This window comes from Protomyctophum parallelum, assembly GCF_964188405.1.
Source record: "Protomyctophum parallelum genome assembly, chromosome: 11".
NCBI classification, from domain to species: domain Eukaryota; kingdom Metazoa; phylum Chordata; class Actinopteri; order Myctophiformes; family Myctophidae; genus Protomyctophum; species Protomyctophum parallelum.
This window is the reverse complement of record NC_139707.1, coordinates 17,213,631-17,230,902: the sequence shown is the minus strand read 5'-3', so window position 1 is coordinate 17,230,902 and position 17,272 is coordinate 17,213,631. Positions and strand designations below refer to the sequence as shown.

General features: G+C 41.5%; 3 protein-coding genes across 5 annotated transcripts in view; 2 read left to right on the top strand and 1 right to left on the bottom strand.

The window, feature by feature from the left end:
- Nucleotides 1–11,778, top strand: part of egfl6 (EGF-like-domain, multiple 6) — a 13,588-nt gene extending 1,810 nt beyond the window's left edge. Inside the window, exons 2-13 of one of the 3 annotated variants that reach the window (XM_083776271.1) lie at nucleotides 1,110–1,219; nucleotides 1,595–1,687; nucleotides 2,402–2,521; nucleotides 3,620–3,739; nucleotides 4,704–4,838; nucleotides 4,926–5,048; nucleotides 5,679–5,741; nucleotides 6,573–6,851; nucleotides 9,143–9,214; nucleotides 9,313–9,408; nucleotides 9,682–9,944; nucleotides 10,568–11,778. In XM_083776271.1, the coding sequence (XP_083632397.1) occupies nucleotides 1,110–1,219; nucleotides 1,595–1,687; nucleotides 2,402–2,521; nucleotides 3,620–3,739; nucleotides 4,704–4,838; nucleotides 4,926–5,048; nucleotides 5,679–5,741; nucleotides 6,573–6,851; nucleotides 9,143–9,214; nucleotides 9,313–9,408; nucleotides 9,682–9,944; nucleotides 10,568–10,672 (1,579 nt within the window). In that variant the 3' untranslated portion in view covers nucleotides 10,673–11,778. Of the gene's footprint in view, nucleotides 1–1,109; nucleotides 1,220–1,594; nucleotides 1,688–2,401; nucleotides 2,522–3,619; nucleotides 3,740–4,703; nucleotides 4,839–4,925; nucleotides 5,049–5,678; nucleotides 5,742–6,572; nucleotides 6,852–9,139; nucleotides 9,215–9,312; nucleotides 9,409–9,681; nucleotides 9,945–10,567 lie in introns of all 3 variants that reach the window. The other 2 variants (XM_083776270.1, XM_083776272.1) reach the window with 2 other exon arrangements.
- Nucleotides 11,779–12,470: 692 nt separating this feature from the next.
- rab9a (RAB9A, member RAS oncogene family) lies at nucleotides 12,471–15,098 on the top strand. Its single transcript, XM_083776275.1, has 3 exons — nucleotides 12,471–12,718; nucleotides 13,016–13,136; nucleotides 13,368–15,098. Exon 3 carries the CDS (start codon nucleotides 13,410–13,412, stop codon nucleotides 14,016–14,018), a length of 609 nt encoding a protein of 202 aa, XP_083632401.1. The 5' UTR covers nucleotides 12,471–12,718; nucleotides 13,016–13,136; nucleotides 13,368–13,409; the 3' UTR covers nucleotides 14,019–15,098.
- Nucleotides 14,837–17,032, bottom strand: trappc2 (trafficking protein particle complex subunit 2). The gene is made up of 6 exons (XM_083776276.1): nucleotides 16,976–17,032; nucleotides 16,678–16,796; nucleotides 16,453–16,595; nucleotides 15,734–15,821; nucleotides 15,297–15,628; nucleotides 14,837–15,195 (listed from the first exon to the last, which is right to left on the bottom strand). The coding sequence occupies exons 2-5, from the start codon at nucleotides 16,768–16,770 to the stop codon at nucleotides 15,530–15,532; spliced, it is 423 nt and encodes a 140-aa protein (XP_083632402.1). The 5' UTR covers nucleotides 16,771–16,796; nucleotides 16,976–17,032; the 3' UTR covers nucleotides 14,837–15,195; nucleotides 15,297–15,529.
- Between the last annotated feature and the right edge of the window lie 240 nt (nucleotides 17,033–17,272).

Genomic DNA, 17,272 nt, shown 5'->3' with positions numbered 1-17,272 from the left:
GGAAGTGAGATTAACCTTGATGTATTACTGTGTGCAACACAACACGTTCCTGATTAGTGAGCTTCTCCATCTGTGACCAACATCCTGCCTGCTGGCTTTTTTGCTCCATGGGGTGCTAGTAAAGGAGAAACTTTATTTAGGCTGTTTGTTTACCGCACACGTGTGCCATTGGGCCCATAATTAGATGAGGGTGCCTGAAGGGCTGTATTTAGAAAAACTAAATGAGACTATGGATGTCGGAACTCAGGATCAATTGCCACTCCCAAACACACACGGGCAAGCCAAGTTCACTGACCCAGTTATGTTGTTATTTACCATTTAGGCATTCAGCAGAGACTCCAGAGCAACAAAAGAGTGAGCTCAACAAACAACAGGTGCAAGTGCAAAGAAACAATTTAGTGCTTCAAAGTAACTAGGATACCAAACATGAACCCTAGCATCTATACAAAAAGCAACAACATAAATAATATTCTTCAAGCTATGAAGATTAAATGACACAACATTTGTGAAGAAGTAACCAACATATATCCACTAGTAGGCTATACAGTACATGTTTATATCAAAATAGGTGACAAGAAGATATACAAGGAGGAGTGCTATGGGGTGAGGTGGAGTCTTACGAGGTTAGTATTCAGACTGCAGCGAAGTATGGCGGCCGAGTCTGCAATCCTAACTGCAACGGGAGTTTATTGACTTTATTCCATAGCTTGGGTGGGAGCCAGGAGGGATAATTACTCAGGAGGGATAATGACTCTAGGAAGCATATTTGAGGCAGGTACGAATTGTTTTAACCTGCATGATGTTTCAGCGTCAAATCAAGAATATGATTTCATGGGCCATGCAGAATGGTGCATCAAAAACAAAATCGCAATGTGCCCAGTTTGAAGAAAGAAAGATTTAATTGAACAAGTTAACTTTGGATGTTCCATATACTGCCGAGTTGGCTCTGTAACTGGACCTCTCTTTTTTCCAAATCTCTTCGCTGAGCTTGTAGATCTGCTATTTTTGGGCAAATGTTTTCCCCAGACTAGGGATGCTAAGGTTCAAGCAAGCCTGTCGCTGTAATAATACAGACACTATCCCCTGTCCTTCCCTCTTCTTCTACAAAGGCACTACAGACAAGTCCCTACTGGAAACCACCAACCAGGTGTGTGTCGCTATGGCAGGAGACTGGAGTGCTGCTATGGCTGGAAGAAAAACACTAAAGGACAATGTGAGGGTAAGAAGGTCCACAAACCTCAATAGACCTCATAGATCCAAATAAAATATATATACTGTATAATATTATAATGTCATATTGGTGTTCCAGTAACCAAAACCTTTCATAGAGTGGAGATATATAAATGTTCAATACCACACGGAACTTTGACAATATATAAAAACGACAAACCCAAAAAATCTAAATGACCCTCAATAGTGTTCTCAAATTTGTTTTCCTTGGGGGAATATTTTCCCTTCTCTCCCAGAAAACGTGGACTAAATTACATTTTGGATAGAATAAAGCTGGCCTGTACATTAAAAATGTGTGGTTTGACTGTAACCCATCTTTCTCCAACCACCCTTACTGCTGGTGGTATTTTAAATGTTTTACCAGCTCAGTGTGAGCACGGCTGCAAGCATGGAGAGTGCGTCGGCCCCAGCAAATGCAAATGCTTCCCAGGATACACCGGAAAGACATGCAATCAAGGTCAGCAAATTGGGGTCAACAAAAAGGGTCGACCAAGTTTCAAGAAGATCACATTTCCAGTTTAAAGCCCAATTTACTAGCCACTTTCACTCACATTTTTATTGTTAAACGATTCCATATTTTTGTGTTTCATCTCGACACAGTAAAAAAGCCAAAAGGTTCCCGCCTGGCTTTACTAGCACCTGTTTCTTTACTAACCAGGACCTGTGCTGTGTATCACTCCCTCCTCTCTGCTCTCACTATCCTGTTGGTCTTTACTGTCCTATCTAAATTAAGTAGAAAATACCATAACCTAATCTTTACAAAAGAAGAAGCCAGTCCAGGACTGGCTGTGAGCAGGGCTGAAACTATCAATTATTGTCTCGCCCTGCTGGGGACTGGAGGTCTGGGCAGAGACTAACCAACAGTACTAGTCGTCTGTGACCAGGTTAAGGTTTTTTAACCAATCCCCCCCGGCCCCTGGTACGAAACAACATTATTAATGTGAATGCTGGCCGGTGGGGGAAAGCAATCATATTCGTAATTTATTTGGCGACCCCTCTGTGATATCGCCCTACTATTGGGTGGGGTTTGGGGGGGGGGGGGGGGGACTTAAAAGGTGATAGCTCTTGTTTTCTTAGCGATTATTGTTCCAGAAATTGCTTGAATAATTGAGAAAATAGCCGCTGTACAGTTGTTCTAATCAACTAACTGTGGGCCTCTTTTATACTGTAGATCTGAACGAATGCGGACTGAAGCCGCGTCCATGCGAGCATCGCTGCATGAACACACATGGCAGCTACATGTGTTACTGTCTCAACGGATACACCCTGATGCCTGATGGATCCTGTGCCAGTGAGTGCCTGCTTTCTATTTAAAGTTATTTAGGTATTATCAAGTTTTATCAAGTAGTTCTTTAGTTTTAATTAAGTATAACAATCCTGATGCGGACAGATGCTAAGATTCATGTTTACCTGCCAATGCCATCCTAGTTTCGTCGTAGCATTTAATTGTTTTTTTAGTACTCTAGTATTTACTCAACCACATAGCATACCCATGTTGTTGGTTAACTATAGGGCTCAAACCACTTACTCTAATCTCACACATTGTAAATTGCTCTGGATAAGAGGGCCCAAATGGAAACAAGACCACAATGACTTTTGTTTTTGGTGCTATGCCATCCATTTTAGGCCTAGTGTTTGTTTGACTGTACTCTGTAGCTGGTTTACATTACCGTCTAATAAACGATTTAATCGATAAATCAAGAGTGTCTCCTAAGGGGCGCCCGCTGACCTAGTGGTCCAGGCGCATACCACATATAGCATCTGGCCTGACAGCACATTTGCGTGTCCAGTAAAATAGCTGGGGTACGATTTGAGAGTATGACCTCAATGTATGAGACCCGGGTACTCAGGAAGGGGAAAGCTATTACTAGGGACAACACACACCCGTTATACAGCCAATACCATCTTTTACCATCAGGGCGACGGTATATGGTACCTTCCCTGCAGGCTAGGGCCTCAAGATCGTTTGTTCCCATAAGTATAGGGCTTATGAACAAGCAGGCCCCATCTCAGTTCCGTGCATAAAGTGTGATGTGATGCCTCTTGGAACTATGACTGGTGGCCTTCTGTTGGCACTGTTTCTTTATTGTCTATGTACTGTGTGATCTGTTTGTTTGCATGTTTTATGTATATCCTGATGACTGCTGTGCACAAAACAAAATTCCGAAAGGACAAATAAAGTATCTATCTAGATTCTATCTATCTATCTATCTATCTATGTCTCTCGCCTTAATTCTCTCTCTCTCTCCCTCTTTCCTGTCCGTCTTCACTGTAACTATCAATAAAGGCACAAAAGACAAAAGACAAATCTTTAAAAAATAAGAGTGTCTCCTAAGTGTGTGTGTGTGTGTGTGTGTGTGTGTGTGTGTGTGTGTGTGTGTGTGTGTAGACTCCAGGACATGTTCTCTCGCCCACTGTCAGTATGGCTGTGAGGAGGTACAGGGGGAGATCCGTTGCCTCTGCCCATCAGCAGGGCTGCAACTGGGGCCAGATGAGAGGACCTGTGTAGGTGAGTGATGCGGTCGTACAACAAGGTAGACTTTTGCAAAATCGCACAAATACCTATAATGTTGTTGATTAGGTAGCATACTGACATGTACAGAATCTTAAAAGATAAGTCATACCCTGAAGAAGTTGCATCTGCCGAAACGTTGCATCCTAATAAATAATCTGCACTTTGGCTATCAGTGTGTGCCAACACTCTTTTGTCTTATCTTAGTTTTTAGATGTTTCTGCCGTGAGCAGGCACCACTATTAAGACTGGTGTGCGTTGGGGGCGTCGGTAGTGCTGTCGCCTCACAGCTAGAAGGTCCTGGGTTTGATTCCCGCTGGGGACGCTGTGGGCGTGCTCTCTCCTCCGCGTCATCAGTGCCCATACGGGGCGGGGTTGGCAAAAGGGCCTTTCTGTGTGGAGTTTGCATGTTCTCCCCGTGTCTCCTAGGGTAGGTACCCTCACAAAAAACATGCAGTGATCCTGGTCTCTAAACTACCTCGCCTGATGGAGGGGAAAGGAACTGGTCGGAATAACGTGTTACGAGCTACATCCGGCCGGGGAAACGAAGCAGCTTGGACTACTCATGCATAGAAGCATGGGTTTCAAAATAGATTTAAAAAAAAGAAAAAAGACTGGTGTGCGTTTAGAATCCTCCTGCACAATGTACAGAATCTGAACCACATAGCTCTGTCTCACAGATTAGCAGCTACTAGTTCATGCAGTGCATGGGGTCAGCTGTCAGACTCCATTATGTGGTTTTTTGCCTTCCTGTTTGGTAAGCGGTTTCTGCCGGTCAAATGGATAAAGTGGAATTTTCTACCCACAAAACTGTTTGAGTAAAGTCAGAGCCAATTTCCAATTTTAGTAACATGGGAAAAGTCAAACAATAGCATTGGTGGAATAAGGGCTGCTACAGATCCAACGATTCAATCCTAGGCTAACATTCATGCATTATGTGTCCTTGCTTGTTTTCCCTCAGACATTGACGAATGTGTCACTGGAAAGAACCTCTGCCCATACAACAGGCAATGTGTCAACACATTTGGTAGCTACTACTGCAAATGTCAGAATGGCTATGATCTCAAATATGTTGACGGCAAATATGACTGTGTAGGTAAGGTATAAAATCATACGAGGAAAAATGCTTGTTCCCTACTACAGTATGTTATAGATTAACTCATAAGCTTTCTCCCAATTTTAGACCTTGATGAGTGTGTGGCCGGCACTCACAAATGCAGTCACCACGCTGCCTGTCTGAACACTCAAGGATCCTACAAGTGCAGGTGTAAGACTGGCTTCAGAGGCAATGGCTTTGAATGCTCAGGTGAGACCAGCCATCTGCTACAAAATAATTATCCAAATGAACACAGACAAAGTAGATGTTGACGCTGGTACATTTTGTTTCAATATATCAGTTCTTACTGAAACAGCTCAGGGAGGAATGAGCGTTATCAGAGTGATATTTTGCGGTCTTACAGACACATATTTAACTTGAGCTCTTTAAATATCAGACAAACATCAGTCCTGCCAAGAGCGGCTTCCTGTTGTGTTTTCAGACCCTTCTGCTCTTAACAGATGTTAGCTATAGGGATCGAGGGGAGACCTAGATTGAAATCACACCTGTGTAAATATCCGACACTGTACCGCACCACAACCAGCCATCTGAAGGACAGGGGAACGGCAGGTCTCAGACAGTGTACTCCCTGAACCAGACACCAGATAATAATAGCAAGTGATGCCTGATGTAGCGAAGTGGCACAAGAACATAAATGTGTATAATTGATCTTGTAGAGGGAAAAGGCTGCAGGGGTTTAGGAGCACATAATCGCAATCTTCAATGTGAGACCATAGGACAAGACCTGACACATTACAGTACAATGTGACCTACTGTTAACTATATAAACTCAACATCAACAGCATACGCAACAAATGAAGATAACTTTATGTCTTGTAGTCAAGCCATTTTATCAGAGCTCGTGGGACGGAGACAGAGGAAGTGCAGATGATTCCCTCAATGGTGAGATCGTGCGGAATGCAAAACTCTCGGTTTCCTCTACCGACTCCTAGCCAGGCAACCCCAACCCCACCGCACCCCCTCCCCTCCCCTCAACCCCACCCCATCTCTCCCTTGCTCAAGGCTGGCAATGCTGCATATACATTAGTGAAAACAGCTTGATATCTCAGCATGAAGTCATGAAACGCTTATGCATTAAAATCAAGATGGCAAAAGAAATACTAAATACAGAATCTATATAGCTGTCATGCTTCACATGCATGGAGCATGATATTCCTGTCTGTCCTCTTTGTGTATTTTCAAATCATTGTTCTTGTGATATGGTAATTTACTTCTTCCATAACATGGTAAGTAATTGAGGCACCTGCAAAAGGTATGACATTTATTTTGTATTACTAGTGTACAAATGTAATCACATTCACATTTGTACACTCCTAGAGCTAAATTAATGCTCAGGATTATACAACAATGGTTCTCAAAGTGGGGTACGGGGAGGTTCCCAGCTAAATGTGTTAATATAGCATCACAATCAGTTATCCGCTTCTATCTACAAGCTCACAACGTGTCGTGTTATGATGCGTTGTGAGCATGTAGATCTGCTATTTTAGATTGAATGTAGATAGAATGTTTTCAGATGGGGTCTGTTGCTAAATAATATCAATTTGGGTGTCCTTGACATAAGAATGTATGAGAACCACTGTTCTCTACACAGTGTGTAATTCCAATACGGCTCCCAGAAAAGTCACACACATTCTGAGTCCGACCCTGGTAATGCAGTTCCCACTTGTGATTGTAGTTCCAGAGGTCTGACCCACTTCCTTTTCCTACCTGCAGCGATCCCAGACGCCTCTCCTGTGCACAGGAAGCCAGACATCAAAAATGCCATCCCTGAGCCAGTGGTGACGCCGCCTCCCAGGAAGCAGCCTTATGACTATGAAGACGTCAACGGAACCCCTGTCTACATCGGAAACCCTGATGTGGAGGAGAATGTCCAGTTCCCCACGGAAAAGCTCCCTGAAGAACGAGAGGAAGACAACCAGGTCAATCGGAGGGGAGATGGCCAGCTCAATACGAGGGGAGATGACCAGCTCAATCCGAGGGGAGATGTTTTCAGTAAGCCTCCTTCCTCTTCGCTATTTACTGGCACTGTAGGTGGTCCTAAAATAGCATTGCTTGCACAGATTAACCACTTAAGCCCATCGAGCTTGTAGATCTGGTGTTATTTTTAGAGGGGTAAATAATAATAATAATAATAATAATAATGTAATAGTGAGTGTTTTATGCAAGACTTTGATACTCATGTACACAGTGATGAATCAGTGGTTAAAATATTTTTTTTTCTTTTCATTCAATCACAACAATAACGCATAAAGTCACTTTTAGCACACAGCAAACTGCGCTGGGTGTGGCGAGCCTGTGGCCATTCCCATACTGACCTAATGACCCAGCTGTGTATCTGTTTACTCTGCCTTTCTAGGAGTGATTACATAAATACTGCATTTACATCCACGATGGTCACCTGTTACAGATGTCTCCTGTCTGTTAAAGACAATTTATGATGCTTAAGCCCTGCCATAATTACAGGCACAAAACCTGTGCACTTCTCAGGCTGCAGATTTCTGGGCTGTGGTTGAAGGAGGTCCAGTCTAGTTCAGGAGTCCTCTGAGTACGATCTTTAATTTCAATTGGATGTCATTATCAGTGTGGCCTTTCTCAACATAAACTGCTGAGCTAGCGTCTTGAATTCAGACAAAAGCAAGCATGCAAAAACTAAAACTGTGGTCGTCGGGTTGGCCAAATTTCTTCTCAGTTAAATGTATCTGAGATCCTAAAGTTTCACAAAAGTGCTGGCCTGTCACACAGTATTACTTTGAGGATTACCATTCCACTAAGAAAGGTCAGTGTTAAGCCCCCAACCAGAAAGCCCAGGGATCTGTTATTTCATGTTCTCCATGTGCTCTTCATATACACACTGTGAGTTCCATGTGAGTCTGCAGTCAGTTCTACAACGCTGGGGGGTGGGAAGTTTCATTTGACCACCTAGCATGAAAGACAAGATAGTGTGACAGGATATCTCAGGAGGAGAATGCCTCTGATTTTGATTCTGTCCCTTTTCCTGCTTGAATTCTGTCGCTTATACTGCTAAAGTGAATGTTATGTGAACATGTGACTTGAGGACATTAAAAACAGCTGTTGAAAAACAAATGCTGACCTTGAGAGTAACAATCCCACACAGGGAGAACTGACAAGACGTGATTTAGAACTGTCATGTCCAGTTCTGTAACATATCTGCGTAGTCTGACTACTAAGTTAAGAAAACATTATGGTCCTCAATGACATTTTCAAAAACGTCAAACCTTTCATAAATAGGCAATTTCAGACACGCACAAAGCAAAGGCATTCATAATTCACTATAAATGGCTCAGATTCAAACAATAGCAATGATCTTGATCTATTTGTTTAACTGTATAATGCTTATGCACACAGACCCTGTTGAATGTGTCTGAAGACTGAATCCTCAGATGAATATCTAGATAAGAGCAGGCAGTGCTGTCATGCAATGGAATGAATTGGAGAGTGAGACAAACCGTAAATGAGAATGCCTTTCACCGCTAGTCTTGATCTTTATGGAAACAACTACTCTGACTGCCAACTGAGTCTCTGTTAGAAATTCAGATAGCAAGAGGAGACAGGCCCCGAGACATCCATCACCTCCAGGGTGGAATTTTACTCTGTCGGCATGTGAGAGCCCAGGGACACGGCTCATCCTGAGCTCGCAATCGCACCCCGTCCCCTGGGAAGAAGGCAAAGGAAGGAGGGAGGGAGAGGGTACTAAAGACACCAAACCTTTTATTATACTCCTCCTCGGAACAGCTGTTGTGCAAACAGACTTGACTCTCGGAGGGGAAAGTCTGTCATCAGCCACCTAGACCTCTCTGACACCGGCCCACTCTGGCTGAGCAGGTTCAATAAGAACTGCCATCGTACATCTGGGCCATTCACCACAGGCAGGAAATTCAATGCAGGGGCTTTAAAATGCTTGGTTGGGTTACTATATCCTACGGTTGAAATGTGCCCTCTCGAGAGATGAATGACAGCAGGACAGGTCTACACCTGCAAGTTAAAAGCCCCGCTATTGACTTTTGTTTTATTAGGGGAAATCTTCCCTGCTACATTATTTTTGAATGATCACTTACAACCACCTATTTTCGGAAGAATGTGTAGGTTGGAATGCTGTTGATATTTTGATCGGGCAACCATAAGGAATTACTTTTCTATATGGGACGTAACTTAATATCTATTATAGCTCATGTCTGTTTCAATATTTGACAAAACAGTCATGATACTAACCTTCATGATCCTGTGGTTGACACTATGAACTCTCTTCTCTCTTAAAACAGCAGCAGAGGATTTTGAGTCTGTATTTGGACCTGCAACAGAAGTAAAGGAGATCCAGATTACGCCAGTTCAGGAGGGTAATCATCAACCACCAACCAGTCCAAATTTGTCAAAAATACAAAAAGTTCCATTTAGTTGATTAGCAACATTTTCTTTCCTTTTCTTTTAAATCTAGAATTCCTCATGGACTGCAACTTTGATCAAGGAGCATGTGAATGGGTGCAGGACAAGTCTGATGACATGGACTGGAGTGTAGCCTACCATGAAAATGGTAATAAACACATATACACACATTACCAAGTTACATCATATATAATTCTCTCTACAACTCTCTAACCAGTTTAATTAATTTACCGTATTCCTCCAGGGGTAGGGGTCTAGCCCCCCCCCCCCACCCAAATATCTCTGCAGAAAATAGCCGATCTAGCTCACAGTGACACATTGTGAGCTTGTAGATCAGCTATTTGTGCTGAATGTTCGCCCTATGTGTGGCTAAATTCAATCCGGCTTGCTTGATCCCTGAACTCCCTATGCATTCTTTCAGCTGGTGAATACTACATGACCCTGAACGGACTTCTGGGGGAGCAGAGAGATGTTGCCAAACTGAAGCTGCTTCTCAGTGACCGGACCCAACAGGGCAGCTTTTGCCTGACTTTTGACTACCGCGTGGTGGGAAAGAATGTAGGCGCTCTCAGGGTGCTGCTGGATAACAATGCCTACCCAGTGTGGGAGCAGAGCCACAGCAGAGCCCAGGGCTGGGAGACGGAGCTCCTCACTGTGGCATGGAAGGAGGAGGCCCCTCAGTCTGTGAGTTCTTCACACATTTAAATGAATGATGGAGCAGTTATATACAGTACTACCATGACATTTCTATGTATATTTTTGTTTACAATTTCACATCACTATATGTTGCAGTAAATCGCAACGGTAAATAGGCCTATGTGACTGTGTACAGCAGTAGATGCATAAGTCAGTCTCTAAACTCTTCGCTCAACTAGAGACTAATGACAATCAAATAGCTTTCGTTGGAATAAAAGATAAGTCAGATGACATTTCTGAAGCAGTGGGTATAGGTTTATTAGCAGCTGTTCTCACTCCTGTTCTAGCAACTACCTTACATTTATATGTCCACACACTACACATAATGGTAACCAGAGATCTCTGATCGTGTGTGGCAAAGTGAGACTAGAGTGGCAGATACCAGGTATCTTAGTATTATAGGCAAGTATCATGTATGTGCTGCAGTTCACAATTAAAACATACTGCCGTACAATAAGCCCCTACAAGTACATCTGGTCTTCCAGATATTCCAGGGAAACAAGGGATACACTGTTTAGTGTTAAAGTTGACTAGTAAACTGTTAGAAATGAAAAGTCATGCATTTGGTGCGGCTAGCATGGAACTGATTAATATTGTCTAATGTCTTACAGATTATCTTTGAGGCTGAACGTGGGCGCGGCATTGGAGGAGAAATTGGGCTGGACAATGTGGTGCTGACCTCAGGTTCCTGTCAAGAAGATGAAAGGATCTTTTAAGAATTTGTCACAGCCTTTCAACACATTTGAAACTTCCTGTGTTTGACATGTGTCTGAGTTTCCAATATTCAACTCCTACTGTGGACTTACAGACCAGACTTTCCCTGTGGAATTTCTCAAATTACCATAACAGTTTTTCTTTTCTTTTTTGTAAAGCATGCATACATTTTCTCTCGTGGTTTGGACCGAGTTCATCCAAGTAAAATACAATGGATACAGTTTGACATCCTGGGGAAATATTTGGTTCAAACAAGAGTGCTTCACAAGCTCACACCATGCTGCTACGTATTACAACATTCTTGAATTTAAAAAACATGCTGTAGTAGTTTCAGTTTATATACTCAGTGCTCTTATGACACAGATTAAGATCTCAGGTCTATGTGGAAACGCCAGTGTTTTCTGTCAGTTATGATGACACTAAAGTAACAGTATTGTGGCTATTTTGTTTATCTGAAAGTACATTGCTGAAGTTAACTGAGAACCAATCTAAGACATGTAATGTGAATTAATAAGTGAGTTTTATCTTAAATTTCTTTTTGAAGGTTGGTTAATTTGAATGCTCAAAAGTATCACTGCATAACTGCTGTAAATTATGCTTTTATATTGTATAATTACATTTAAATGTTTGTTTTTTTTCTAAGTTGGCCTTCCATGTTAATATGTTTTTCTCATATGCTTGCTTAGGGCACAAATTAACCTCAAATGTGCAGGTATTTACAGAGTGGAAGGACAAAATGTATTATAATTTTAGTTATTTATTGCTTGTTCCCTCCGGGTTTATATGTTAGGCAAGATCAACACCAAAGTTGAGTATAATAGGGAAGACCTAGCTCTGGTCCATAGCGTTAGTAGAACTCCTTCCAACGCATAGTTGGCCTTCACATTTTAGCAATTGAATTCTTAAACGTTGTATGTAGATCATAAATGACCTATGTACATTGTGACAACGTAAGGGTTGAATTGATAAAATCACACTGTATCACTCACCTTAAAAGTATAACTAACAATGAACATTGTCAAATGTATGTTAATGTTCAGGGTTGCAGCAACGGCCAACCGCTGGTAGTTGGCCGAACTACCAATTAAACTCCACAAGTAACTCTCTGCTATCAATCTTATTTTTTACTTCTCACTCGAATCAATACTTTCTTTAATGCAACACTTTACCTTACACAGTCAGAAACTGACTGATTCCCGCCTAGCCCAGATGAGTAGCCCCGGCCCCCACTTCTCTCGAGGCTTCAGTCAACAAGGTTAATGCTAGTTATTCAATACCGCCATCTAGTGGAAGAAGGTTTGTATTGAGTGAAATGCGTCATGCCTGTTCCAGGTGGACGGAAGGCTGCTGAAGTCATCTGAAAATGTTATGTTGCGTTCACTGTACACACAGGCAGATTAAACGATGCAGTCTACCATTCATTGCCAATGGAAGCCAGCGACATGACGTTGCAAAGACGGAACGATGCATGTAGCTGCAGCCTGCTCCAAATCAATTCATAACGCGTCTTTGCATCGTTTCATCTGCCCGTGCGAACGCACCAACCATGCCCATGACTGTGAAGTAAATGCGTTTATGGACCACATCTATCCATATGCATAGCCTACTGCATGTCATGAAACCTGCCTGTAAATAAATGCATCAAATTATCGCAAATATACGTATCCGACTACATTTTAGATACCCAGGTATGAGGAGCATTGAGGACGTTTCTGTAATCTCTCGTTCTGGAAGTATGGGACGTTACCGTTCTACTGTATGTTTGTGTTTGCCCAGCAGCGGATCACATGACCCATATTAGAAGCTGTGTGTGTGTGTGTGTGTGTGTGGCTAGCGACACTGCTTGTTAGCTAGCAGCAGCTATAGTTAGGTTAGCAGGTACGAGTCTTTAAAGTTCAACGAGCGACCTACCGTTAATTTAGGGAAAACAAACGCCAATTTGCGGCGACTGTCAAAGATAATTAGATTATTTACTGGATTTGTGATTGAATTCTTGAGAGACACGGTAGTTGAACTGCACACACCAAGCCAGGTACGACACCTTTCTGGTAAGCAGCCTTGCTAACATAGGCTACTAACATTAGCTTGGTGTATTTCTATTTGTGTTAATTTGACATAAGGCTATAGCGAAAACTTACAGCCAACTGATGGTTCAGTTAGTTGTGTATTTTGGTATATTATTTGTATTTCAACTCAAATCACGGGACTCCCGATCATGAAATATTCGCTATTTGATTGAAAAAGAGATGTCACGAACGCTATAATTTTAGGACGACGGAAGGCCAATAGGTCTCTAATAGTTTAATGAAAGTTTTGAAACACCTTGCCTCGTTTCTTTATTACAGCTGATTGAACGTTACATACAATGTACCGACCAATATGAACCAGCGGCGCATGTGACCAAGGCCCAGTTTTTACAGCACATGACCCGGACGGAGTGGAGGGGGAGACTGAAACCAGGCACGGGTGAGTCACACAGCTTGGTCGGTTAACAGTCAAGTGTTTATCCTCTTATGTTATGATGATGGTAGTTGACTAGTTGGTAACTTGGTACTCATGCTCCGTCCTTATTCAATATTACTAGAGATTACTGCACAGTCTCTTTATTCAATATTACTACTGCACATTCTCCTGTACAATGTTAGTGTTGCTTCAATGGTCATCAGCACATACATAAATGTTCCATCTTCCTATCAGGTCATCACTACAGAGTTTAGTGGACGTTTAGTGGACGTCATCATGGCAACAAAGACATCCTTGCTGAAAGTAATTCTCCTGGGTGATGGTGGTGTCGGGAAGAGCTCACTCATGAACCGCTATGTCACCAACAAGTTTGACACACACCTTTTCCACACAATTGGTGTGGAGTTCCTCAATAAAGACCTGGAAGTTGATGGCCACATGGTCACCCTACAAATCTGGGACACAGCTGGCCAAGAGCGCTTCCGCAGCCTGAGGACTCCCTTCTACCGTGGCTCCGACTGCTGCTTGCTCACCTTCAGTGTTGATGACAACCAGAGCTTTCTCAACTTGGTCAACTGGAAGAAGGAGTTCATCTATTATGCAGACGTCAAGGAGCCAGAGACGTTCCCGTTTGTGGTACTGGGGAACAAGCTGGACGTGACAGAGAGGCAGGTGACTGCTGAGGACGCTCGGCAGTGGTGTCAGGAGAACGGCAACCACCCATATTATGAGACCAGCGCCAAGGATGCCACAAATGTGGCAGTTGCATTTGAGGAAGCAGTGAGGAGGGTGTTGGCAATGGAGGAGAGGACGGACCACCTCATCCCTACAGACACGGTCAACCTACACAGAAAGCCTCGCACCACTGGCACCTGCTGTTCATAACATCCAGGGGTGGACATTCATGCCAAGCTGTTCTTATGCGTGTGAGAAGGCTCTAGGAGTCTAGGCCTAACTGCTAATGCTAAAAAAAATCTTATTTAATCTAATTATGCTACTGGTTTTATGGTTTGTTGTACTTTCACAGATTTGTCATGCTAGTAGTTGAAATTGTCCACTGGAGTAGGAGACAAGAAAAGGAAAACACTAGTAATCAACCCAAATACCGGTACAGTACAGAAATGTCTACTTTAATCTGCTGCAGTTTGGAGGTCAGGGTTGTGAAATAGTTCCTGATTAAAGAATCACATTGTCACCTTGAACTCAAGATTTCACAAGGGAGTACATGAACTGTAAGAATTTGCCATTATACAAGATGCCTACAAGATGCCATTGCCAACCAACGCCATGTTTGCCAAGTTTCACTTCATTTATCACATTGTAAGATGTTCCTTTTCTTTATTTTAAAAAGGCGTTTTATACGGTCTGATTTATTAGGATCAATGTAGATGTACAACCCTGCAGTGCAAGTGTCTGATTCTTTTGTAGACTTACATTCATGGTCTGTGTAATGGATCCATATTTATAACCTAAGTGCACAACTGAGAATAATTTATAATCAAATGACTTTCTGAGATCTATCTATAAAGTAGTTGAGTTACTACTTTATGTAACAGATGAAGGGTTTCCATGATTATTGCACCTTTTGTTTTAACCTTAAATGGGTTATGGTTTTGTGCTGGAAGCACTGAGGGATAAGATCCCATCAATAAGCATTAAAGCAAATATAACATGCATGTTTGTGTAATTACATTTTTGAAAACTTTTGTATTTTGTTTTTACCTCACTTTTAATGATGAATTACATTAGACAGTACAGGCATATTTTAAGTCACACAATGCTGATAAGATTGAGTAAAGTTTGATTTTCTGTTCATGCTAATATCTGAAACACTTGATACTAATAACTCCATATTTAGTATTTGTGAAACATTCATTTAGATTCATGTGTGTCCACCTAGGCTTCATTTGTAATCAATGTATTTATGTAAAAACAAATAAAAACCCAATGATTCTCAACACACAACCTGCATAATCTCTAGACCTTGAATCAGTGTTCATTTTGACAGCAAATTCTGATTTTGTCTTTTGAACACACCATTTAGTTTGTCCTATTTAGACATCTGAAATTGTTTAGTCTACAAAATTAACGCTGCCTTGAATCATATCTATAGGTTTAAATTCACATGGTATTTGGGTAGTAATGCATACCACAACTGACGACTGGACAACAGTTGCAATCAAATATTCAGCAATGAAGATCTCACAAGAAACAGATTATAAAGATGTTGTGTTCAGGCAAAGCTGATTGGATAATTCTGGATTTTCTACAACCTAGGAAGTCTTACATTGAGTAAAAAAGCAATGATGACACGCCTAACATTGCTGACATAATGTACAGTACAGTGAGTACACAACAAACAAATAGTAGAATTGAGTGTAAATCGGTTAGTGTGATCAACTCAGGAGATGCTTCTTGCCCAGAAACTGGACTTTTCTATCAAATGCTGTTGAACGTATTGGAGCATTGATTTCGTAGAATGGATTCATGGCAAACTGGGGGGAAAAGGAGATTTTTTACATAATGAATATACACTTGAATCTCACCCAAACTCATCATGTTTGGAAAATATATTTTGGCAACAAAGAGGGTCAACTTACCTTTATGTATAAATCATAGACATCATTAAAGAAGTTTTTGATTCCATCTTCTTGTCGTACGTCATGCAGCATAATAAGTCTCATATGTAGAACATATAGTTAAGGGACAAAATGCCACAACGTCCAGATCCATGAGACTGACTTCCATAAAATAAGAAATATTGCTTGCACATAATCTACTGCACACATGCTTGCAAACATCCACCCTAGTAGCTAGCCTCTATTACTGAAAAGTGCTGTAAGTTAAAGGTCTATAGATAGTAATCACTGCTAATGGTCAAGCAAAGTGCTGTACACGATCAGATAACAAAAAAAACACAGCTCTTTAATGAACAAATAATATTTTGCAGAACATCAGGAGAACCCTTTTATAAGATTCCATATTATAGTGATTCAGTTCCTATTTTGCATGCTCATTTTGTTTTTGTTTCATCACTTCCTATTTCAGTTGTTTATCTTGTATCCTTTATGGCTTCTGGATGAAATTGTTTAGGTTGACCTGAAAATGACATTTTCTGTAAGCCCTGTTAATGAACACACTATAGCAATAGGAGGCGATGGCTATTATATATATATATATATATATATATATATATATATATATATATATATATATATATAGAGAGAGATATCACTAATGATCAGCATCACAGGCAACTCAATGGCAGTAACCTGTGCATTCCACAAAAGACAGCAAATGGAATATTGAAAGGATATGTCCAGCAGTGACAAAGGCAGAAACAAACCACTCGTTGAACTTGTCCACAGTTTTCAAGTACATGTTGTTGGATAACCACATGTTTTCATCCACCAAATCCAGGGCTGCATGTGCTATGAACTGGTTCAGGTGACGATGGTCATCCTTTTAACAAATAAAACGACAAGACAATGACAATTCGGACCAATTTGCCTGAGCTCTACTACATAGTTAAAATGCAACATACCTTTGATTCAGCCTTTCCCGGTGGCAAGAACTCCATTTCAAAGACAGGGTTGTCATGATGTCCAACCATTACAAAGTAAAAACTTCCAGACATTTTCCTTCCAGAAAGGAGTCGCTGCCCTGAAATTAATTCCAAGAAAAGACCCAACTGTGTAAGGTTTCAACCAAGCTGATGGCCTATCGTCATACAAAAACGAACCATAACATTGCAGAACGATTATATCAATGCGACCTATAAGGAAATTGAACACAACCAACTCTAGTCATATTTAATTTACATGAAACAGACATTTGTTTACCTGTCAATTGTGTCAAATTCCTTTCCGTGGAGTGGAGTGAAGGAAGTCGCAAGTAGATGACGACATCGTTGTTATAGCACGTGACGTAGGCGTAGCCAGAGTCAGAGTCTTTAGAGTACAGAGCGCAAAACGCGTTTAGTAATTTTGTCGTTTTAAGTATTAAATATACAAATTTGAGAATAAGTTGTCACCAGTTTTCGTTTACAATTTACTTGCTATCCCAGTAAAAAGGGCAAGAGTGTGGGAAACTGGGGGAAATTAATCTAATTACGTCACAAGAGTGCGCGGAAGTGAGAA

Bases quoted from the DNA above. Each gene is read 5' to 3' on its own strand.
- trappc2 (XM_083776276.1), bottom strand. From the start codon at position 16,770: ATGTCTGGAAGTTTTTACTTTGTAATGGTTGGACATCATGACAACCCT. The intron at 16,596-16,677 runs GTATGTTGCATT...ATTTGTTAAAAG, and splicing joins CGGGAAAGGCTGAATCAAAG to GATGACCATCGTCACCTGAA. The intron at 15,629-15,733 runs GTAAGTTGACCC...TTTTCCCCCCAG, and splicing joins TCTATGATTTATACATAAAG to TTTGCCATGAATCCATTCTA.
- rab9a (XM_083776275.1), top strand. From the start codon at position 13,410: ATGGCAACAAAGACATCCTTGCTGAAAGTAATTCTCCTGGGTGATGGT.